This window comes from Electrophorus electricus, chromosome 15 (assembly GCF_013358815.1).
Source record: "Electrophorus electricus isolate fEleEle1 chromosome 15, fEleEle1.pri, whole genome shotgun sequence".
NCBI classification, from domain to species: domain Eukaryota; kingdom Metazoa; phylum Chordata; class Actinopteri; order Gymnotiformes; family Gymnotidae; genus Electrophorus; species Electrophorus electricus.
In genome coordinates, this window is record NC_049549.1 from 16,922,771 (window position 1) to 16,947,741 (window position 24,971).

General features: G+C 40.5%; 4 protein-coding genes across 4 annotated transcripts; all 4 read right to left on the reverse strand.

Annotated features, from left to right (window-relative positions):
- Window positions 1-165: 165 nt before the first annotated feature.
- Window positions 166-1,137, reverse strand: LOC113579615 (odorant receptor 131-2-like). Its single transcript, XM_027013684.2, has one exon. The coding sequence runs from the start codon at window positions 1,135-1,137 to the stop codon at window positions 166-168; it is 972 nt and encodes a 323-aa protein (XP_026869485.2).
- Window positions 1,138-4,629: 3,492 nt separating this feature from the next.
- Window positions 4,630-5,619, reverse strand: LOC113579616 (odorant receptor 131-2-like). The gene has a single exon (XM_035533968.1). It carries the CDS (start codon window positions 5,617-5,619, stop codon window positions 4,630-4,632), a length of 990 nt encoding a protein of 329 aa, XP_035389861.1.
- Window positions 5,620-9,189: 3,570 nt separating this feature from the next.
- LOC113579617 (odorant receptor 131-2-like) lies at window positions 9,190-13,096 on the reverse strand. The gene is made up of 2 exons (XM_035533969.1): window positions 12,181-13,096; window positions 9,190-9,203 (listed from the first exon to the last, which is right to left on the reverse strand). Exons 1-2 carry the CDS (start codon window positions 13,094-13,096, stop codon window positions 9,190-9,192), a joined length of 930 nt encoding a protein of 309 aa, XP_035389862.1.
- Window positions 13,097-14,464: 1,368 nt separating this feature from the next.
- LOC118242506 (odorant receptor 131-2-like) lies at window positions 14,465-23,347 on the reverse strand. Its single transcript, XM_035533970.1, has 6 exons — window positions 22,432-23,347; window positions 18,254-18,694; window positions 18,005-18,135; window positions 17,552-17,694; window positions 14,646-14,761; window positions 14,465-14,508 (listed from the first exon to the last, which is right to left on the reverse strand). The coding sequence occupies exons 1-6, from the start codon at window positions 23,345-23,347 to the stop codon at window positions 14,465-14,467; spliced, it is 1,791 nt and encodes a 596-aa protein (XP_035389863.1).
- Between the last annotated feature and the right edge of the window lie 1,624 nt (window positions 23,348-24,971).

The following is a 24,971-nucleotide window of genomic DNA, read 5'->3' on the forward strand; positions in this document are numbered from 1 at the left end:
TGATGATGAGCAACATTGTACTTTTATGTTTTGAATTAAAAATGTTTATCTTCCATTTACTTGAATATATAATTACAACTCAAATTAAATATTCTGTATAATCATCTGAGAATGTAAAGAAAACTTAATACTGGGAGCAAACAATGTAATTTGGAAGATCTTTGGTTAGCCAGGTCTTACTTTCACTTTACTAAACATAGCAGGAAGAAGGCTGTCCAAACCACACAGAGCATAATGTCTTAAAACAACAAAGAACTTGTCATCTCTGAGACCATAAATTAATGGACTAAGACAGCGTGGTGCAATAATAAACACAATAAAATTAGAATATCTTACATTTGCAAACACCATCACATCAACCTTCCAAGCCTCCATTTCTACATATGGGTTTAAAAACTGCATTATACACAGAAGTAGCTGGACAGCATGCAGGATCACAGTCCTGAGACCCTTGCTGGTCAGTTTCTTATTCTCTGATGAGGCCCCTCTGGCTGCAATCATTATCTTAATGTAGGTAAAGGCAATGATAATGATCATGAAGAGAAAAAGGACCTGGAAACTAATTGCACGTGCTTGTGCCTGCCAGTCTTTCCCTAACATTAACTCCACACTACACACTGTATAGGACAACAGAGCACCTGAAGGGATAACAGCCAAATAGGCTACTAAAGTGAACAATGGAATTATGGAACTGATACTCCATATTATCAGGAGTCCTCGAAATCTGGTCCTGCTGGTGGAGATGTCAGCATGTCTTAAAGGCATGCATATAGCAACATAGCGCTCCAGACACATTGCCACAAGAGTCAGTGGAGTACACACAAACAGAACATTTAAAATTGTACACATGATTATGCATGGAATCTGGTGGATAGGATATTTGTAAAAGCTTCCCATCAAGAGCAAGTCTGATAACACCATGAAAGCAGAGTCAACAAACAGAGTTTGTGCAAATAAAATGTAGCGAGTGTCATCCCTGAACGCCTCCTTTTTCAGAAAGGTGAGGATCATAAGGCAGTTCACATAAAAGAAAACTGCCACCAGAACTTGTACCAACATGACGTTCTCCTGCATAGATTTTGCAAAATTAATTAATGCATTACTGCTCACACTGCTGTTAACCACTACAGTCTGCATTTCTGAAAAATGAAGCAATTGTAGACAGAGGAGCAAAGGAAACACCATATAAATATAAACGACACTAAAGAAGTAACACTGAACACTCAGATGTTCAAAAGTAAAAAAAAATACAATTAAATAAAAAATGGTTGCAGCGGAAGATCATATTTCTCATGCAGGTATTTATATTGTTCTTCAAGAGCCTTGGAGTAAACAAGGCGGCGTCTAAGGTACGGAGGTGGAGCCTATGACACTATAACTCAGTAAAAATAGGATAGCAACAGTTTTGTGGCAGAATATTATCTATGTTATCTGTACAATTATCTAAATTATCTGTATTATTATCTAATGATGTTCTCTTGTGACAGTAAATGCTACTTTATATAGTTAAAGGAATAATCCAGCACTGGAACATAAAATAATAAATACATTTAGCACTCTGTGATATTTAATGTAAAATGTTTGACCCTTCAGCCAGCAGGAGCTCCCTTAGTTACTGAATCAACTGCAAATGTGACATCTTGTCCTCACATAAGCAAACATGTCTGATGAGTGTAGCTTAAATGTTTCCATGAAGGGAATTGGCATTTATTTGAACTGGAGTACACTAATGAAGAGCTGCCAGAGATTCAGCTGAATGCTTGAAGTGAACATCATACTTTGTAGAAGTAAATCACACCAAATAACACTATACACACTAACTGAGTGGCATTGTTATGCAGTGGTTAGCACTGCTGGCATCCAAGTAGGGACCCATGTTTGATTCCTGGCCTGTGTGGAGAGTGGATGTTGTTCCAGTGTGGGTTTCCTCTCACACTGGGATGTTGTGTATGTGAGGTCAGTTGGTGTTTCTAAATTTGTCTGGTGTGAATGAATGGATGACTGTGTGTGCACCCTATAATGCACTGGGCCCCTGTTTAGAAGATGAATAAATTAGTGCAGTTCAAGATCATATTACTCATGCAGATATTCATCCATTAACGACCCCTGTATAAAGGCTAGAGTCAACTATGTAAGATAGAGCCTATATTTTCTTTCTGTAAAAATAGTGTAGTAACAGTATTTGTATTGACAGAAATATGAAGCAATGCTGTTCTTTGTGACAGTCAAAGCAATCTCTGATAGGCCCTTGTTTACCATGATCCCAAAGACAGAGACCATATTTACAGTCAGTCAAATAAATTTCATGTGTAGTTAGTGGGTGTTTTGTAGATGATTTATAAAGGAAATTTGTCTGAATGGCGTCACACACAAGGACATAGCTTAACCCTCTGATGTCTTTGTTCTGAATGTTCTTAAGATCCAAAGGAAGCATGAACTATGACTGAACTGAAGTTGGAGATCGTAGAATTGGCAACATCTTTTCACTGAGCACCAGATTCTTTTGTTTGGCCACTGCCACAGAAGACAATGGCCATCGAAATGAATGCAGGCAGGGAACAATGCCCACTACACAAAACCATTGCCCTGGAGCAAGGCATTATGGGATTAACACAGGAGCAGCTGCAATGGCTTACATTTGCTGTAGACTCACTCATCCAGCAGCTGTCTGTGTTTTAGGTAGCTCCACTGACCTCATAGGTCCTGTTGTTTCCTGCAATTCTGAACAGTATGATGATCTCATCGAGTGTAGCAGGTATCTGCTACAGTGCTCACTGTACTTAGCTAAGGGCTTGACACACTTCCCTGCGGACCAATCTAAAGTGGCATTCCTCATCTCCCTGATCCATAACCACGGACACCACTGTGTGGAAACAACAGGGAACAGAGATTTCAAAGCAGTTCAAAGCTTTTTTTTTTTTTTTTTTTTTTACCATTCTCCACTGAGAAGGGAACCTAGTAAACTTGCTTCATCATACACAGGCAAATTCATCCATTGTGGACTTCTGTGTCATTTTCTGCACCCTGTCTGCTGCTAGCTAGTAGAACAAATGTGATCGTATAACTGTGCTTCGCCAAGATCTGAATAAGAACATCAAAATGGAGCATGCCTCCTGAATCAGATGCCTTTCTCTGGTGCAGCTTATCGCTGTGGCCCCACAGCTTGACACTGTACTGCAGCAGAAATGCCATAGAACATCCAGCACAATGTAATTTTGGCCAGCTCCCTCACAGGTGAGTGACAACACCTCTGAGTGTGCATCATGTTCCTTCGTCATGCCTGGGACATTGTGTTGGAGGACTAACTTTACATTTCTCACAGGTATAATCAATTCTGCTGCCAGGACAAGCTTAAAATACTAGTGCCTGTCTCGAGTCCTGAACATCCTGCTACAGTCCTGCTAGCCTCTGCTCCACATTTGTGCATATTCATGTAAACCTCTAGGTTCATGATATAAATTATTCATAATATAAATCAGTCAATCCATAATTTTCTTTATTTAAATTAAGTTTAGAGTTCAGGGCTATGTTTAAAATGATCTGAAATGAAATAATTACAATTTAGTGTTTCAATTATGTAGTAGTTGTATTTGAAATCTCAATAGTAAATGTTCATTCCCTAAACAATTTATAATTAAAGACCTGTAATACAAGACCCACAAGGCCCAAATAAGGATGATAGGTCTAAGGTGTGTTTTGTCTATGGAACAGATAAATGGTATTTTTGACAATCATATGCTGATATATTTTGTCCTTTGTATATTTTTCTGCTTAATATCACTGGATTTAAAATATGATGCAGATAATGAATTCCTGCATATGTGCTACATGTATGGTCACATCTGTGCAGTTAATTGATGCCACAAGTCACTGTTCATGTCACTATATCTGGTGGAGGTGAGGGCTGACAATATGATTAACTGGAGCAAAAAACACCCCGATAGCCTACAGATAACACAGCTGAAAAAAAGATTTTAGAAAATTCAAACAAAACAATGAAAACAAAAACAATGTAAATCACAGGTAGGAAAAATAATGTCATAAATTTGGCTGAAGTGGAAAGTACACAACTTAGCCTAAACAATAAAAATGTGACTGACAGTATATAGATGATCTTGCTTTATAATGATATGTTTATTGAGACATGGATGTCCTCCACCATAATATTTCATGCATCATCCATTAACATTATTAACAGCAGACAGGGTCCAGAAAATGACACTGAATCCCCAACGGATGAATTGCCTGCGTGTGAAGCAAGTTCATTAGATGCCCTTCTCAGTGGCAGAAAAAAAGCAGCTTTCAACCACTATTATTTTTTAACACAGCTTAGCATGAGCAACATTGTATTTTCTTCACTCAACTTTACTTCAACTTTTGATGAGTTCAATCCAACTATTTAATTCCTCTATACAAGGTCTGACAACACACACAGTAAACCTAGAACCAAATAACAAGAACAATAGCAAACCATTCCATTTATTTAATACTTCAAGAAGAATATGATAGCTGAGACAAATGTTTTAAGCATGCGTTCTAATACATGATGCAGACTCCATTCATAAAAAAATAAACATTGAGTTAGTAATTCACATTATTATGTATGAATTGTTTATGAAAGTTATTACATTAGGAAGAGTGTTGTGGTTTGGCAGGTCTTATTTTCCATTTACTAAACATAGCAGGAAGAAGGCTGTCCAAACCACACAGAACATAATGTCTTAAAACAACAAAAAACTTGTCATCTCTGAGACCATAAATTAATGGACTAAGACAGCGTGGTGCAATAATAAACACAATAAAATTAGAATATCTTACATTTATAAACACCATTACATCAACCTTCCAAAATTCCATTTCTACATATGGGTTTAAAAACTGCATTAAACACAGAAGTAGCTGGACAGCATGCAGGATCACAGTCCTGAGACCCTTGTTGGTCAGTTTCTTATTCTCTGATGAGGCCCCTCTGGCTGCAATCATTATCTTAATGTAGGTAAAGGCAATGATAATGATCATGAAGAGAAAAAGAAGCAGGAAAAATATAGCACGTGCTTGTGCCTGCCAGTCTTTCCTTAACATTAACTCCACACTACACACTGTATAGGACAACAGATCACCTGAAGGGATAACAGCCAAATAGGCTACTAAGGTGAACAATGGAATTATGGAACTGATACTCCATATTATTAGGAGTCCTCGGAATCTGGTCCTGCTGGTGGAGATGTCAGCATGTCTTAAAGGCATGCATATAGCAACATAGCGCTCCAGACACATTGCCACAAGAGTCAGCGGAGTACACACAAACAGAACATTTAAAATTGTACACATGATAATGCATGGAATCAAGTGGATAGGATATTCGTAATGGGCCCCAATGAAAAGCAAGTCCGATAACACCATGAAAGCAGAGTCTGCAAACAGAGTTTGTGCAAATAAAATGTAGCGAGTGTCGTCCCTGAACACTTCCTTTTTTAGAAAGCTGAGGATCATGAGGCAGTTCACATAGAGGAAAATCCCCACCAGTATTTGCACCAACATGACCTTGAGATTAATAGATCTTGCAATAATTGTTAAAAGATTACTGCTCACACTGCTGTTAAACACAACAATTTGCATTTTTGAAAAGTTAAAAGAGTAGAACAGTATAACGTAGTAGCAAAGGATACAGTCTATAAAAATAAACTTTGCTAGAGAAGTAGCACAACACTTCACCTGTCAAAAAAATAAAACCTCGTAGTTGAAGATAGTATTTCTCATGCAGGTATTTGTATTGTTCTTAAAGAGCCTTGGGGTAAACAAGGTTCAGTCTAGGAGGTGGAGCCTATGACAGTACAAAGATGGAGCCTTTGACAGTACAGAGGTGGAGCCTATGACAATGTCATTCAGAAAATAGGATAGCAACAGTATTGTGGCAGATTGTATTATTATCTAATGATATATTTCTTTGCTGATGTTAAAGGATCAAAAGGTGATATTTATGACCATAATAGCTCTATCTATATGTAACACTATATATAAAACTGACTCATCAGTGCCATTGAGTTTCTTATGTGACATTCAGTCCTGACATAATGGCTCAAATCAGTTTGTAGGTTTTAAATAATCTATTTTAAAATGCATAGCATGGGCCTCTCCTGGGGTGATTGCCATGTCCAGACTACATGATCATAAGCATGGTAAACCACTGTAGATGAAGAAGATCTGCAGGCTGGTTCACTAAAGCTACTATCATAGATGCCAGTCACCTGCCCTGTAGTGTATTCGCTGGTACACTTAACAAGCCAGTTGATGGTGACTGAATGTTGAACACAGCAACAGTCATGGAGAAACATTGATGTAAACTACATGCAGAAACAACAGTTGGACTCAGAAGCAAATAGACTGAGTAAATGAAAAATAATTCAGCAAAAAAGCATAGAGATCATCGTGAGCAGAAAAGCAGAAAAGAGTCAACATTGACGTAGTGTTTTCTGGGTAGGGAACCCTAGTGAAGGATTATCCATTCAGTCATGGCTGACTCTTGGATACTCTGTAAGCCAATCCCCTCCAGCATTCCTGTTCTTCATGGCTTCTTTCAGTTGTTTGATGTTCATTCCTGTGTCCTGCTTGATGGCATCCAGCCAACGGGTCCTTGGTCTTCCCTGTTTCCTTCTACCACTGATGAATAGCATCTCCTTTTCCAGCAAATTTGCTCTCATCACATGTCCAAAATAGGTCAGTTTCTGTTTGGTGATCTTGCCTTCCAGGGACACCTCTAGGTTGATATGTTCCAGAACATTTAGTGGTATCTCTAGCAGTCCACGGGGGTTGTAGGAGTTTTCTCCAGCACCACAGCTCAAAGTCGTCATGTTTTCTTCTATTTGCTTTCGTCAGTGTCCATGTCTCACAGCCATATGTCGTGATTGGGAACACAATGACTGTAAACAGCTTTTGCTTGATGGTGAATATGATATCTTTGCATTTCCATATTCGGCCCATTTTCACCATGGCCGCATGCCCCAGCACTAATCGATGCTTGATCGCTGCTATTGAGCCTCCACTCTGATCAATGAGGGACCCAAGGAATACAGAGTTATCGACCACTTCTATTTCTTCATTGTTGATCTTTATGTGGACTTCCTTGACGGCAGTGGTCATGATCTTGGTCTTCTTGATGTTCAGCTGAAGCCCCCTCTTCCCACTTTCTTCTTTCAGCTTCAAGATCAGCTTCTTCAGGTCTTTCTCATTCTCTGCCAACAGGGTTGTATCGTCTGTATATCTCAGATTGCTGATGGCTCTTCCGCCTACTTTCACCCCAATTGTCTAATCGTCTAATTTCAACTTCCTCATGATCACTTCCGCATGGAGGTTGAAAAGAAAAGGAGAGAGGATGCACCCTTGTCTTTTGCCCTTTTTGATCTTGAACCACTCCATGTCCCCATACCTGGTTCGCACTGTGGCTTCTTGATCTTCGTAGAGTGACTTGATCAACTTGATCAGGTGAGCTGGCAATCCTACCTCTCGCAATGTGGGCATGGGTCCCTCTGTCCTTGCGGAATCCAGCTTGGACATCAGCAAATTCTTGATCAAGGATGTTGCCCAAGTGCTTCTGGATTATCTTTAGAAGCACCTTGCTGGCGTGGGGGATCGGAGCGATTGTTCTATAGTTGGCACATTTCCTGGTGTCTTCCTTCTTCAGAAGTGGGATAAAAACTGATCTTTTCCAGTCCTTTGGCCATATACAGGTCCTAAAGATCTAGTGTTGTCAGTGTGGCTCTTGGGACCAGTTTGAGCAGCTCATCAGAGATTCCATTGATGCCAGGTGCTTTGTTGTTTGGCAGAAGCCTCAGTGCCCACATCACTTCACTTTCCAAATATTCGGTTCCGGTTCCTCTTGGCCCTTAAGTTCCTCTGAGTAGTGAGTGCTGGCACAGGTGTATAGTTCCTCTTAGTATTCTTTTTATCTCTTACTCATGTCCTGCTAGTCACTGATTTCATTCCCATCATGCTCCTTGATGGTTGCTTGGTAGGCAGAGAATGGCTTCTTCACTTGTTTCACAGTGGCAAATCATTCTCAGGTGTGGCCCTTTTTATAAGCTTCTTTGAGGCTCATGCACTGGACATTCAGGAAGTTGTTCTTGTCTTTCCTGGCTTTTCTTTGGAAGAGAGCATTGATTCACCTTACCTTGTCCCTCCTGCCTTTAGCCTTAGCTTCTCTCCTCTTCTTGAAAATTGATCCCTTCCATTTTTGCTGACAGAAGATGTAGTCGATCTGGTTGTGATGCTGCCCATTTTGGGATGTCCACGTGTAAAGACGTCATTTCGGCTGGGTAAAGAAGGTGTTGGTGCTTCTAAATTTGTTCTCCTGGCAGAACTGCACAAGGCAGTCCCAGGCGTCATTCCTCTCCCCTAGGCCGTGTCTGCCGACCACTCCTACATCCTCTCCTTTTCCAACTTTGGCGCTGAAATCACCCATGATGCAGGCGATGTCCTTTCTTGAGGTTCTGTCAAGTGCGTCCTAGACCTGGGCATAGAAGTCTTTACTTTCCTGCTCTGATGCATCTGCTATTGGTGCATAGACTTGAATGATGGTCACATTCAGAGGTTTCCCTCCGATGCAGATGGACATGATCCTATCGCTGATGTATTTGGGCTCTCTACACACCTTGAGATCCTTTTATTGGCCACAATGGCAACCTCTTTTCTCCTTTCCATCTTGTTTCCTGAGTATTAAATGGTGAAGTTGTTGTTAGCAATCACCCAGTGATGCAAAGGCTTCCCAGTGTATCTCCAAGAAGATTGTAGCCTGAAAATTGTCAAGCTGAGATGCAGGTGAGGCATAACATAGGACTCATGTGCATGTTGGTATTTTATTCACACAAAAAGAAACACGGATCTACAAAGAATCCAAAAATCAAAAGGAAACAAACAGAAACAAAAGGCAATACTCAAGATAGTGAAATGAAATACCAGCTACAATAACAACAAAAAAATTGACAGGAACAGGAACTAGTAGACAAACAATAACCAATGACATAGGATAGGCTACAAATACACAAGACACAGCTGGAACTAATGAAGTGCGGGGATTAGCAATACACAAGACAAGGGTTGAGAAAGAAACCAAAGTCAAAACAAAGAGCACACAGCACTCAGAGCCATGGAAACTGTGTTGCCACGGGGGAAACCTGTCAGAATGTTCCCCCTCTAAAGCCTGGATCCTGAAATGTGACAAGAAAAAAACAGAAACAGGAATCAAGATGGGAACAAGAACACAAGCTGAGATGAACACAGAAGAAGGCACTGGGACTGAGACAAGCGCTCAGACAGTAACGGACCTAGAAGGGGAACAGGAGAAAGGACAAAAAAAACCCAAAATCTTAAAACTTGACTCAGGAAAGAACATGAGACTAAACAACAGACTGGACAGGGTACCGAACAATCAACTGGGCAACTGGCCGGACAGGCATGATATTACCTGGATATTACGAGGGTGTTACCACGGGAAGAGGGACCTACATTTCTTTTTTGTATTTTCCTTTAATCTTTCCCATACAACATGTAGTTCTGTTCCGTTCATTTAATGGAAGCCATTCTGACAGGCAGACACTAGGTGGCGAGTGATGCTCTCCAACTAGTTTTTCAGGAGTGTGAAAAAACACAGAGAAACGATGTTTGCAGCTAATGTTACCCTGTGAGTTGTTGGCGTGCTAAGGCCATTCATGTGGAACGTTACTTTTTTGTGTGTTTAAGAATATATTCTGGATTTGAGAGTTGTCGGTGGAACCTGTTTAATGACAATTTGTTGTGGAAAGCTCTGTGTTGATCGACTAGCTTGAACGCTAGCTAGTTTGTGCTGAACACGGAAAGCTAGCAGAGGCTCGAATTGATCAGAGAGCAAGACAATAATACACAACTTTTTCACATGGAGGCTCATGTCATTTTCATGTTTGCAACACAAGGGACTTGAAGGAGAGCATGACAACAATGGATAAATAACTAACAGTAACAGAGAGGGTGTCAACATGGGTAAATAACTAACACAGTAACAGGGTTACAACACGGGTAAATAACAAAGCAGGGTTTTCAGTGTAAATTGCGCATCACAGTAAAATATATTTTTAAGATTTTGTGTAAATATGTTTATATCTACAGATTTGCAGTAGTGAATTTCTACTTATTCTCTGTTGCCTTTGTGTCAATGGATGGAAAGTCTAGTTTCGTTTGTTAAAACGACTGATGTAAAAGAACAATGTGATGCTCTACACTCTATAGGTTTGTATTTTTTGTCTGTGTTCTGTTTGCCTGTCCCAGCTCCCAGTCTGTCCCAGCTCCCAGTCTGTCCCGGGCTTCCAGTCCTGTGACTCTATACCTTGAGTGGATCTCCTAACTTTAATTGTTCATCCTGGTTTTGTTTTGTGCATTTACAAACGTCAGCAACACATTGAACAGAAAAACCTAAATGGGCCAATAATGAAGTGCACTTAACACTCCAACTTAACACTCCAACTGTCAAAAAAAAAAAAAAAACCTCGTAGTTGAAGATAGTATTTCTCATGCAGGTATTTATATTGTCCTTAAAGAGCCTTGGAGTAAACGAGTCTAGGAGGTGGAAGCTCCTCTTTAAGATTTTGTTCTTTTTCTCTCCTTTCTCCTGTTCCCTTCTAGGTCTGTTACTGTCTGAGCTTGTCTCAGTCCCCATGCCAGAAGAAAGTAAAGTGGAGGAAATAAAGTGCACTTTGTAAAGAGAATTTGTTCCCATGTCTTTAAAACATGCAAATGAGATCATTCCCTTGTTTCTATATGTCTGACATCATAATTCTAACTGTATTAACCATAGTCATGACAGTGGAGATGGCTCTTAGAATCACCTTGGCTCTTCTCATTGCTTACTTGGTTCTGGGAGCACTACTAAGTTGTTTTATTTTGTATATCTTTCTGGGTCTTTATAGTATTTCTGTCTATTTATTTCATCCAAGTATCCATGTTTAATCAGCCGAGGGGTTGTTTTTGGAATAGTTTGGGAATGAGCAAAATCTTTAACTCTGTGTATCTATAAAACTTGCCATTTGTTTATTTGTCAGCCAGGCTTGTCTTATCAATACTAGCATGCAGTATATTTGGCTTTAATATGAATCAGTCAATCTTGAATTTTCTGTATTTTAATTGTTTAGAGTTCTGGGCAATGTTTAAAATAATCTGAAATTAAATAAATACAATTTACTGTTTCCATTATGTAGTAGTTGTATTTGAAATCTCAGTAGTGACCCATGAGGCCAAGATAAGTATGGCAGGTTTACAATGTGTTTTGTCTATGGAACAGATAAATGGCATTTTTGACAATCACCAAACATATGCTGATATATTTTGTCCTTTGTATATTTTTCTGCTTAATATCACTGGATTTAAAATATGATGCAGATAATGAATTCCTGCATATGTGCTACATGTATGGTCACATCTGTGCAGTTAATTGATGCCACAAGTCACTGTTCATGTCACTATATCTGGTGGAGGTGAGGGCTGACAATATGGTTAACTGGAGCAAAAAACACCCCGATAGCCTACAGATAACACAGCTGAAAAAAAGATTTTAGAAAATTCAAACAAAACAATGAAAACAAAAACAATGTAAATCACAGGTAGGAAAAATAATGTCATAAATTTGGCTGAAGTGGAAAACACACAACATAGCCTAAACACTAAAAGTGTGACTAGCAGTATATGGAATATCTTGCTTTGGAATGATATGTTTATTGAGACTTGGATGCCCACCCCCAATAATATTTTGTGCATCATCCATTAACATTATTTTTTAACACAGCTTAGCATGAGCAACATTGTATTTTCTTCACTCAACTTTACTTCAACTTTTGATGAGTTCAATCCAACTATTTAATTCCTCTAAACAAGGTCTGACAACACACACAGTAAACTTAGAACCAAATAACAAGAACAATAGCAAACCATTCCATTTATTTAATACTTCAAGAAGAATATGATAGCTGAGACAAATATTTTAAGCATGCATTCTAATACATGATGCAGAATCCATTCATAACAAATAAACCTTGAGTTAGTAATTTACATTATTATGTATGAATTATTTATGAAAGTTATTACATTTGGAAGAGTGTTGTGGTTTGGCAGGTCTTATTTTCCATTTACTAAACATAGCAGGAAGAAGGCTGTCCAAACCACACAGAACATAATGTCTTAAAACAACAAAAAACTTGTCATCTCTGAGACCATAAATTAATGGACTAAGACAGCGTGGTGCAATAATAAACACAATAAAATTAGAATATCTTACATTTATAAACACCATTACATCAAGCTTCCAAAATTCCATTTCTACATATGGGTTTAAAAACTGCATTAAACACAGAAGTAGCTGGACAGCATGCAGGATCACAGTCCTGAGACCCTTGTTGGTCAGTTTTTTATTCTCTGATGAGGCCCCTCTGGCTGCAATCATTATCTTGATGTATGTAAAAGCAATGATAATGATCATGAAGAGAAAAAGAAACAGGAAAAATATAGCATGTGCATGTGCCTGCCAGTCTTTCTCTAACATTAACTCAACACTACAAACAGCAGTGGATAACAGAGCACCTGAAGGGATAACAGCCAAATAGGCTACTAAGGTGAACAATGGAATTATGGAACTGATACTCCATATTATCAGGAGTCCTCGGAATCTGGTCCTGCTGGTGGAGATGTCAGCATGTCTTAAAGGCATGCATATAGCAACATAGCGCTCCAGACACATTGCCACAAGAGTCAGCGGAGTACACACAGTCAGAATAGTTACAACTGTACATATAATTATGCATGGAATCAGGTGGATAGGATATTTGTAAAAGCTTCCCATCAAGAGCAAGTCTGATAACACCATGAAAGCAGAGTCAGCAAACAGAGTTTGTGCAAATAAAATGTAGCGAGTGTCGTCCCTGAACATCTCCTTTTTCAGAAAGCTGAGGATCATGAGGCAGTTCACATAGAGGAAAATCACCACCAGAACTTGTACCAACAAGACCTTCTCATTAATAGATCTTGCAATAATTGTTAACAGATTAGTGCTTATACTGCTGTTAACCACAGTAATTTGCATTTTTGAAAAGTTAAAAGAGTATAACAGTATAATGCATGAGCAAAGGATACAGTCTATAAAAATAAACTTTGCTAGAGAAGTAACACTGAACACTCCAACTGTTAAAAAAATAAAACCTCGTAGTTGAAGATAGTAGTTCTCATGCAGGTAATTATATTGTTCTTAAAGAGCCTTGGAGTAAACAAGGTGGAGTCTAGGAGGTGGAACCTGTGATAATACAGGGGTGGAGCCTATGACAGTATCATTCAGAAAATAGAATAGCAATGATATACTTCTTTGCTGAACTTAAAACCTCACTAGGTGATATTTATGACCAAAATAGCGCAAACACTACGTATAAAAGTAATTGTTCAGTTAAGTAACATATGTAACATTCAGTCCTGATATGACGACTCAGTTTGTGAGTTTTAAATACACCATTTTAAAATGTATAGTATGGGCCTCTCCTGGGTTGATTGCCATGTCCAGACCACATGACCATAAGGATGGTAAGCCACTGTAGATGAAGAAGATCTGCAGGCTGGTTGACTAAAGCTACTATCATAGATGCTAGTCACTGGTACACTTAACAAGCCAGTTGCTGGTGATTGAATGTTGAATGCAACAACGGTCATGGAGTAACATCACTATTCAATTCATGCAGAAACAACAGTTGGACTCAAGCAAATAGACTGAGTAAATGGGAAAAAAATGAAGCAAAAAAGCTTAGAGATCATCGTTAGCAGAAAAGCAGAGTCAATGTTAACATAGTGTTTTCCAGGTAGGAAGCCCTAGTGAAGGAAAGGATTATCCATTCAGTCATGTCCAACTCTTGGATACTCTGCATGCCAGTCACCCCCATGCTTCCTTGTTCTTCACGGCTTCTTTCAGTTGCTTGATGTTCATTGCCGTGCCCTGCTTGATGGTATCCAGTCAATGGGTCCTTGGTCTTCCCTGTTTCCTTCTACCACTGACCATTCTGAGTAGCATCTCCTTTTCCAGTGAATTTGCTCTCATCACATGTCCAAAATAGGTCAGTTTCTGTCTAGTGATCTTGCCTTCCAGGGACACTTCTAGGTTGATATGTTCAAGAACAGCTTTACTGGTAACTCTAGCTGTCCACAGGATTTGTAGGAGTTTTCTCCAGCACCACAGCTCAAAGGCATCAATTCTTTTCTGTCTGCTTTCGTCAGTGTCCACGTCTCTCAGCCATATGTCGCAACTGAGAACACGATGGCTGTAATCAAACTTTGCTTGATAGTGACCGCAATGTCCTTGCATTTCCACATTTGGTCCATGTTCACCATGGCCAAACGCCCCAGCACTAATCGACACTTGATTGCTGCTGTCGAACCTCCACTGTGATCGATGAGGTTCTTCCGCCTACTTTCACCCCAATGCTCTGTCTAAGTCCAGCTTCCTCATGATCGCTTCTGCGTAGAGGTTGAAAAGAAAAGGAGAGAGGATGCACCCTTGTCTTGTGCCCTTTCTGATCTTGAACCACTCCATGTCCCCATACCTGGTTCGCTCTTCGCAGAGTGACTTGATCAACTTGAGCCAGCACGCCTACCTCTCACGATGTGGTCACGGGTCCCTCTGCCCTTGTGGAATCCAGCCTGGACATCAGCAAGTTCTCGATCAAGGATGTTGCCCAAGTGCTTCTGGATGATCTTTAGAAGCACCTTGCTGCCGTTGGGGGATCAGAGCGATTGTTTTATAGTTGGCACAATCCCTGGTGTCTCCCTTCTTCAGCAGTTGGATGAAATTGATCTTTCCCAGTCCTTTGGCCATGTACACGTCCAATTTCTGCCTCCGGCATCATCCCAGCTGTCCTGATTACTACAGGTCCTTCTTCATTCTTCCCCAGTCGCATGATGGATGCTGTCCACCCTGGGGGGCTCACTATGGAGCATCACACTTAAAGCATGTGTACTCTGATCCACAGAGTTTCATGGTGAAGGTTTTATGAGGTAAGTCAATAAGTCTTTCCACAACCCATAGCACTTAGCCACACAACCGCCGCAGTTAGTGTGTCATGTGTTGCCATCCTCCCGGCCCTTTGAGCCGACTATGGGGAAGAACCAAGATGGGAACAGGAACGCGAGCTGAGATGAGTACAGAAGAAAGCATGGGGGCTGAGATGAGCTCAGGCAGGAACAGGACCAAGAAGTGGAAAAGGAGGAAGGAGGAAAAAGAACAAAACCTAAAAACTTGAATTGGGAAAGAACATGAGACTGAACTACAAATTGGACAGGGGTCCGAACAGGCAACTGGGCAACTGGCCGGACAGGTGTGTTATTACCTGGGTATTATGAGGGTTTAACCACAGTAAGAGGGACCTATATTTCTTTTATATATATATATTTTTTATCCTTTCCCATACAACATGTTCCGTTCCTGTTCCCATACAACCATTCCTGTTTCCCATACAACATGTTCTGTTCCTGTTCCGTTCATTTAATGGAAGCCATTCTAAAAGGTAGATACTAGGTGGTGAGTTATGCTCTCCAACTAGTTTTTCAGTAGAGTGAAAAAACATAGAGAAACAATGTTTGTGGCTAACCCTGTGAGTTGTTGGCGTGCTAAGGCCATTCATGTGGAATGATAATGTTTTGTGTTTGAGAAGAGAGTTTGTTGGTGGAATCTGTTTAATGATAATTTGCTGTGGAAACCTCTGTGCTGTACTAGCTTGGACGCTAGCTAGTTTGTGCTGAAAACGGGAAGCTAGCAGAGGCTCGAATTGATCACAGAGCAAGACAATAATACACAACTTTTTCACATGGAGGCTCATGTCATTTTCATGTTTGCAACACAAGTGACTTGAAGGAGAGTGTGATAACAATGGATGAATAACTAACACAGTAACAGACAGGGTGTGAACATGGGTAAATAACTAACACAGTAACACGGCCAAAAACAAAGCAGGGTTTTCAATGAAAATTGTTCATGACAGTAAAATATCTTTTAAGATTTTGTGTAAATATGTTTATATCTACACATTTGCAATTGTGAATCTCTACTTATTCTCTGTTTCATTTCTGTCAATAGATGGAAAGTCTGTAGCTTCATTTGTATTTATCTGTGTTCTGTTTGCCAGTACCAGCACCCAGTCTGTCCAAGCTCCAAGTCTGTCTCAGGTCTCAGTCTGTCCCAGGTCCCAGTCCAGTCCGTTTTGTGGGGTGAGTTGAGTCCATTCCAGTGTTTGGCTTCCAGTCCTGTGACTTTATAACTCCACATAGACCTTTTATATTAGCTTTGTGGTGACGAAGAAACACAGTCCATTGTAGGTGGGCTGGTGTTGTATGAGTCTGGGTCATCTTCATGAAGTTGGGTCGGTGGCTCTCTGACAGGGAGGATGTGAAGGCGGTTCCTTCTGTATGTTCTTCCATTGCATTGAATGGCATATGAACGTGGCTCCTCGCAGGGCTTTATCACTGTTCCAAGCTGGTCAAACCCTTTAAGGGTTTGCATGCAAACCACTTGACCCGTAGTTAGGGGCAATAGTGGGCGGCTTGACATCATAGTGACCTTTCAAAGTGAGCCTTTTGTTGAGAAGTTGCACACTGACTTGCTGGGTGATCTTGGGGACAGGCTCTAGGAGTCTGGTACTCACTGGAATGGCTGCGTGTGTCTGGCGTCTCTGGCGTGACATCAAGCGCTAGTGCTGGATCACGGGGAATATTCCTGAGGTTTAGAAGATTGAGAAAGACATCAGTACTGTCTCTGTATGATCTCTCCATGAGTTGTTTTGCACTGCAGATTGTCCTTTCCACAAGACCATTTGACTGCGGAAACTCAGGACTGCTGGTGATGTGGACAAAATCCCATTATTTGGCAAAACCTTTGAAATGTTGAATGGTGTATTGTCTACCATTATCAGTGAAAATGGTGTGGGGCGTACCATGGACTGAGAAATGTCTTTTCAATTTAGAGATGATTGTATGCGATATCATGTTGTAGAGAAGGTCAATTTCGCATCAACCAGAGTACGAGTCCACGAGCACTTGGTAATGTTTCCCACACCAATCAAAGATGTCCGCAGCCACTGTGGACCATGGAAGACTTAGGATGGGTTGGAGGTGGAGAGGTTCTCTTTGTTGGTGGGACTTGTTGCTGTTGTATACTGTGCATGAGTGTAAATTCTCTATGATGTCTTTTGACATTGTTGGCCAGAAAACTACACTCCTAGCCCTGCGCTTGGTCGCTTCGATAACTGGGTGCCCCCTGTGTACAATGTTGATATACTCTTTGTGCAGGGATTGCGGAATGACTGCTTTGTGGCCTTTCATTATGATGTTGTCCACCACTGTGAGTTCATCCCTGTACGGGAAGAAAGGACCAGCGGCTGGTAGAAGTTGGTGCTCTCTGACAGGCCATCCCTGCTGAATAACTGCACTGAGGTCTTGTAGTGTGTCATCCTTTGTTGTGTGCTTTCTAAGCTCCTCGAGATGAGTTGTGGAGATGTAACAAACTGACATAAATTCGAAGGCATCGTCCTCGGCAGGACTTGACGGGGTTTGCATGTTTGGAGCTCTTGAAAGTGTATCTGCTAGATACATGTACTTTCCCTTTTTGTACACCAGATTGAGGTCATAGTTCTGTAGCTTGCGCAGCATCCTCTGAAGATGAGCAGGGGCTGCGTGAATGGGCTTCTTCATGACAGTCACTAAAGGTTGGTGGTCTGTCTCAACAATTGTTGCTTTGCCACCTATGTAGTGTCTGAATTTTGTGCAGGCAAACAGCCAGGAGCTCCTTTTCTATTTGAGCATACTGTGTCTCTGTGTCTGTGAGGACACGTGATGCAAATGGTACTGGTCTGCCATTTTCCAAACATGCAGCTCTGAGTCCGTAGCATAAAGCATCGCACATGAGTGTGACTGACTGTCTGACATCATAGTACGCCAATACTGTTGGACTGGACAGACATGCCTTGAGGCAGTCGAATGCCTCCTGATGCTGCTGGAACCAGCACCCTGCAGTCTCTTTGTGGGTTAGTTTCCTCAGGGGCACTGCGATGTCACTGAAATTTGGTATATACTTGGCAAGGTAATTGACCATGCCTAGGAAGCGTTATAGTGACAAGACATCTGTGGGGACTGGCATGTTGACGATTGCTGCAGTCTTGGAAGGATCAGCTTTTAAATCGTCACTTGTGAAGATGTGGCCTACATAGCTTACTGGGTCCAGACAAAAACTTGCACTTATCTGGATTCAGCTTGAGGTTGACTTCTCTTGCACGATTGAGTACTTTCTTCAAGTTGGCATCATGTTCAGCTATTCCTCGGCCTCCGATGATGATGTCGTCGACAATGACAGAACATGGCTGGCCCGTGAACAGATGTTCAATGGAGCGCTGAAACACTTCACTAGCAGAGCTGATGCCAAACGGCATTCGCAGGAACCTGTAGCGCCCAAACGGAGTACTAAATGTGGTTAACATTGAAGACTTTTTGTTTAGATGGATCTGCCAGAAGGAGTTTTTAGCATCTAGGACAGAAAATACTGTTGCTCCCGCCATCTGGGCTGCTACTTCTTCAACACTATGCACAGGGTGATGGGGTCTCTTCAGTGCTGTGTTGAGGTCTTTTGGTCCAATTTCCTGCTTGCCCTTCTTATGTACTGTCACCATTGAGGAGACACAGTCTGTAGGCTCGGTGACTAGAGTTATGATACCAATACTCCGCAAGTGTTCTAGTTCCGCTTTGACTCTATCTTGCATCACGACGGGGATGCTGTGGGCTGATTGGATTACAGACTGTATACTGGGGTCTACTGTCATAAAGTATGTGACTGGGAGTTTTCCAAGCTCATCACTGAATAGGTCTTTATATTGGGTGAAAATTTGTTTGTTAAAACCTGTGTTGCTATCCATAGTGACCTGATGGACTTCTGGGCTCATACATGCACAAAAACCTAGTATCGGTTGCACTTCTTTATTGACTATGAAGGAGGGCAGGGAATGGTATTGCCCGTTTAAGCAGCATGACAGTACGACCATGCCATCGATCTTAATCGTGGTGCCTCCGTAAGCTACGAGGCTGGCTGTTTCCTTTAGCCTTACTAATTGTTCCCCGTTAGTTAGTTAAAAGTCCCTAGCGACATTACGTTGCATTTTGCTCCTGTGTCGACTTTCATTTCGGTGATCTTGCCATTTATGGGTATTGTGACGAATCCTTCATCTTTTTCAGAAGCCGTATAGTTGAGACAGTCGACGCAGTTGGTGACCTCGATGCCATCTACATAAAACATTACATCTCCGCACTCTGTGGGCTGTTCTACTTCCACTTCATGCACACGTGGTTTGAGAGCTTTACTGGGTAGAGTTCTGTGACTCCATAGTCTAGACTTGCAACAGCTTTTGAAAGTTTTCCGCAGTTACGACACTGTTGTCCGAAGGCTGGACACTTATCTCATCTAGCTACATGACTGTGCCCACAGTTATTGCAGTTCGAGATGTTCTGGACGAAAGACCGGGGTTTTGACTGATGTTTTCTATTCAAAATGGGCATTACTGCATCAACACTGGTAGCTTGTGTGGCTAGCATCTTGTTATTTTGTTCAGTCATCTCGTGAATGCGACAGAGAGAAATGGCATTTGCGAGCATCAACTCATTATCTCCCAGCAGAGATTTTCACAGTGAGTCACTACTTATGCCACACACGATTCGCTCACACATTAGCTCATCAGTCAAGTCTCCAAAATAGCAACTTTTGGCCTTGATCCGTAATTCACTAATGAATGACTCGATACTCTCACCTTGTTTCTGGTTTCTAGAGTGAAAACTGTGCCTTTCCATTGTTCTTTTGCTCTGAGGATTGCAGATTTCACGAAACTTTCTCTTTAGGTAATCTGGGTCCTCTCTGGACTCCGCCGGGGAAATGATTGCTCCGTCTGCTCCAGGCGCGCATAGACAAATGAGCGTTCAAGTTCAATGGCCTCTGGTCCCGCAATGTTGAGGAGAATATAGGCCCTTGTCTTTGCAGGCTTGTCGAAGTGTGCCTCTGTGATGAAAATATTGTATTCTCTTTTGAAAATTCGCCAGTTTTCGGCAACATTTTTGTCAAAAAGTAGGGGGACGGGCCTACGAAATCCATCCACCATTGTGAATGCAGTGTCAAAGTTAAGTAGCTGGCTAGCAGGAGGAAAAAATGGATGAGCGTTCGGCGGCGAAAAAAAATCAGTCACAGGCGTGAAGTTCGTGCCGGATTCTGACACCATGTAAAGTTGTTGTACCAAAATGACAATGCAACTCCACATAGGTCGTTGACTTAGCTTTTAATTAACAACCTTGCGAGAGAACATGAGCACACCAGTCATGTCTTACAAAACAGGTTATATCTGGCCACAGGCACAATACTGCATGCTGATTGGTCCAGCCCGTAGCAGACAAAACAGGACATTTATTCAAATGCTCTACATTGTGTAGAGCATTGCCATAGTTTTGTTTTCTCCGCCCCTCGTTTGATTTTGGATTTACCCCTAATAAATCTCACTCTTCTCCGCACATGCATCTGCCTCCTTACTGCTCACCATTACATTCATCCTGGTTTCTTCTGTGCATTTACAAATGTCAACAACACATTGAACATGGAAACCTAAAAGGGCTAATAATTAAGTCATATTAAATACAGAACAAAATAAAGTTGAGGAAATAAAGTGCAATTTGTAAAGAGAATTTGTTCCCACCATGGCTTTAAAATATGCAAATGAGACCCTCCCTTTGTTTCTATTTGTCTGACATCATAATTCTGGGACCTTAATCATGACACTGCCAGTGAAGATGGCTCTTAGAATCTCCTTAGCTCTTCTCATTGCTTACTTGCTCTTATGAGCACTAAGTTGTTTTGTATATTTTTCTGGGTCTTTATGGTATTTCTTTCTATTCATTTTATCTAACTATCCATATTTAATCAGCTGAGGGTTGTTTTTGGAATAGTTTGTAAATGAGAAAAATCTTTGATTTTTCTTTTTTGTTAATTCTGTGTATTTATAAAACTTGCCATTTGTTTATTTTTGTGTGCTTTTTTCACAGTCAAATAGCCTTGGCTTATCAATACTAACCTGCAGCATATTTGGCTCTAATATAATCTGAAATTAAATAAATACAATTTAGTGTTTCTATTAGGTAGTAGTTGTATTTGAAATCTCAGTAGTAAATGTTTATTCCTTAAACATTTTATCATTAAAGACCTGCAATACAAAACCCACAAGGCCAAGATAAGGACGACAGGTCTAAGGTGTGTTTTGTCTAAGGAACAGATAAATGGATAAATGGCCCGAGTGCCGCAGGGCGCGGGCAGGATGCACAGACTTCTTCCTTCGTGTAGAACATTTTTTAACAATAAACACGTGAGACAGGGGTGGCACTCACAACATTTACAATAAACATGACTATACATTTAACATTAAAAGACGTATACACATTTAACGAAAACACAAACCAATGTTACGGCTACACAGATCTAGTTAAACACACACGTAGCGACAATGACAAACAATGGGAGCAGACAGACAGGGGTTTAAATAGACATAAGACATTAACATTCAATTCTGTGCAATCCTGGGGGGGGGGTAAAACACAAATAAACACAGCACGCTTGGATGCCCTGCACGCGGCGGCCGTACCACATAACTTATGGGGTAGGAGCAGTCCGTGACACCGATAACGAATTCCTACATATGTGCCACATGTATGTTCACACCTGTGCAGTTAATTGACGCCACTAGTAGTCACTGTTCATGTCACTATATCTGGTGGGGATGGAGGTTGACAATATGATTAGCTTTTTACAAAATTCATGTAAATGTAAATCACAAGTAGAAAAAATTAATTTGACTGAATTGGAAAGCACACATAGCCTAAACACTAAAAATGTGACTGGCAGTTTATGGTCTATCTTGCTTTATAATTATATGTTTATTCACCCCCCCCCCCCCCCCCAAAATGGATGCACTATCCATTGACATTATTTTTTCACACAGGTAAACATGAGCAACATTGTATGTTCTTCATTCAACTTTACTTCAACTCTGATGAGTTAAATCCAACTATTTATTTCCTCTATACAAGGTCTGAGAACACACACAAAAAACGTAGAACCAAATAGCAAGAACAATAACAAACCATTCCAATTATTTAATACTTCAAGAAGAATATTATATCTAAGACAAATATTTTAAGCATGCATTCTAATACATGATGCAGACTCCCTTCATAAAAAATAAACATTGATTTAGTAATTTACATTATTATGTATGAATTGTTCATGAAAGTTATTACATTTGGAAGAGTGTTGTGGTTTGGCAGGTCTTATTTTCCATTTACTAAACATAGCAGGAAGAAAGCTGTCCAAACCACACAGAACATAATGTCTTAAAACAACAAAAAACTTGTCATCTCTGAGACCATAAATTAATGGACTAAGACAGCGTGGTGCAATAATAAACACAATAAAATTAAAATATTTTACATTTATAAACACCATTACATCAGCGTTCCAAAATTCCATTTCTATATATGGGTTTAAAAACTGCATTAAACACAGAAGTAGCTGGACAGCATGCAGGATCACAGTCCTGAGACCCTTGTTGGTCAGTTTCTTATTCTCTGATGAGGCCCCTCTGGCTGCAATCATTATCTTAATGTAGGTAAAGGCAATGATAATGATCATGAAGAGAAAAAGAAGCAGGAAAAATATAGCACGTGCATGTGCCTGCCAGTCTTTCTCTAACATCAACTCAGCACCACAAACGGCAGTGGATAACAGAACACCTGAAGGGATAACAGCCAAATAGGCTACTAAGGTGAACAATGGAATTATGGAACTGATACTCCATATTATCAGGAGTCCTCGGAATCTGGTCCTGCTGGTGGAGATCTCAGCATGTCTTAAAGGCATGCATATAGCAACATAGCGCTCAAGACACATTGCCACAAGAGTCAGCGGAGTACACACAGTCAGAATAGTTACAACTGTACATATGATTATGCATGGAATCAGGTGGATAGGATATTTGTAAAAGGTTCCCATCAGGAGCAAGTCTGATAACACCATGAAAGCAGAGTCAACAAAAAGAGTTTGTGCAAATAAAATGTAGCGAGTGTCGTCCCTGAACACCTCCTTTTTTAGAAAGGTGAGGATCATAAGGCAGTTCACATAGAGGAAAATCACCACCAGTACTTGTACCAACATGAACTTCTCATTAATAGATCTTGCAATGATTGTTAACAGATTACTGCTCACACTGCTGTTAACCACAGCAAATTGCATTTTTGAAAAGTTAAAAGAGTATAACAGTATAACACATGAGCCAAAGATACAGTCTATAAAAATAAACTTTGCTAGAGAAGTAACACTGAACACTCCAACTGTCAAAAAAAAAAAAACCTCGTAGATCATATTTTTCATGCAGGTATTTATATTGTTCTTAAAGAGCCTTGGAGTAAACAAGGTGGAGTCTAGGAGGTGTAGCCTATGACAGTACAGAGGTGGAGCCTATGACAATGTCATTCAGAAAATAGGATAGCAACAGTATTGTGGCAGATTGTATTATTATCTAATTATATACTTCTTTGCTGAACTTAAAGGATCATTAGGCGATATTTATGACCATAATAGCTTTATCTATATATAACACTATATATAAAAGTGACTCTTCAGTGTTGTTTCTTATGGAACATTCACTCCTGAAATGATGGCTCAAATCAGTTTGTAGGTATTCAATAAACCATTTTAAAATGCATAGCATGGGCCTCTCCTGGGGTGATTGCCATGTCCAGACCACATGACCATAAGCGTGTTAAGCCACTGTAGAACAAGAAGGTTGAATAAAGAAACATCGATATTCAGTACGTGCAGAAACAACAGTTGGAAAAATTAAGCAAAAAACTTTGAGATCACTCTGAGCAGAAACCCAGAGTCTACATTGACGTAGTGGTTTCCAGGTAGGAAGCCCTAGTGAAGGAAAAGGACTTCAGAGTGATGCTGATACTTGTTTTCTTCTTGACAGGTAGCTAACTAATCAAGTATCTTCTTCCTTATTGTGTTAATGTTTCACTAATTTACTTTGATGCGTCAGATGCATGATTTGTCGTGCATGACCACAATGTAATGATGTTTCCATTTTAATGTTAGCTGGGAATACTCTGAGGCTGGAGGAGTGGATAATAAGGATGGAGTTGGAGTATGTGAGAAAGGTGGAGGTTGAAATTAGGTTGTCTAAAGAGAATGGAATGTTATGAGCTCTATGAAAGTGCTGCCAAAACCTCTGTTCCAACCAGCAGGTAGTACAGGCCTGTGGGGATACTTCATATAGGTGAAATGGGAGTTCAGAGGAAGGTTGTGTCCAATAGAGAGGAACTGGGGTCAGTTGTGGTTCTGCGTGTGGTGCCAATACTCTGAATTTCTGAAACTGGAAGTGAGAGAATGAATCTGTAAATAAGATACTATAACTCGATGTACGTGTGACTTTAATGAAAAACTGGTGTTCAGTGGGGAGCCACATAAGGAAAACAGCTCCAAGTCCATAGAGGAAGAGACAGCATCCTGATAGAAAGAAAGATGCCATTCCAACACAGAAAGCGGTCCCAAAACCGCATGTCTGAATTGTCACTGAATTTTGGAGGGTAGCAAGAGTAAGGAGGTGCAAGATATAGCACCATCCAAGGGAGATTATGCACCATCCCTGGGAGATTATGCATATAATTTGAAGACTGGAAGTCAAAGGTGAGGATGTCATCCAGTTGACGGAAAATTAGGGTACATCGGCAGATGTTGTAGAAGATCCAAAAAAGCCAGAGTACCAACTAGGATCAGTCGGATTGGCCACATTACGAGCAAATGTGCAGACTTGCTAAAAAATTTTATTGCAAGTAATTTGAATGGTCTGTATGAG

Bases quoted from the DNA above. Each gene is read 5' to 3' on its own strand.
- LOC113579615 (XM_027013684.2), bottom strand. From the start codon at position 1,137: ATGCAGACTGTAGTGGTTAACAGCAGTGTGAGCAGTAATGCATTAATT.
- LOC113579616 (XM_035533968.1), bottom strand. From the start codon at position 5,619: ATGCAAATTGTTGTGTTTAACAGCAGTGTGAGCAGTAATCTTTTAACA.
- LOC113579617 (XM_035533969.1), bottom strand. From the start codon at position 13,096: ATGCAAATTACTGTGGTTAACAGCAGTATAAGCACTAATCTGTTAACA.
- LOC118242506 (XM_035533970.1), bottom strand. From the start codon at position 23,347: ATGCAATTTGCTGTGGTTAACAGCAGTGTGAGCAGTAATCTGTTAACA. The intron at 14,762-17,551 runs GTCAGTTTGTTA...CCCCAACGGCAG, and splicing joins GACGATGCCTTCGAATTTAT to CAAGGTGCTTCTAAAGATCA. The intron at 14,509-14,645 runs GTAGGCGTGCTG...ACCTCTACGCAG, and splicing joins CCGTGACCACATCGTGAGAG to AAGCGATCATGAGGAAGCTG.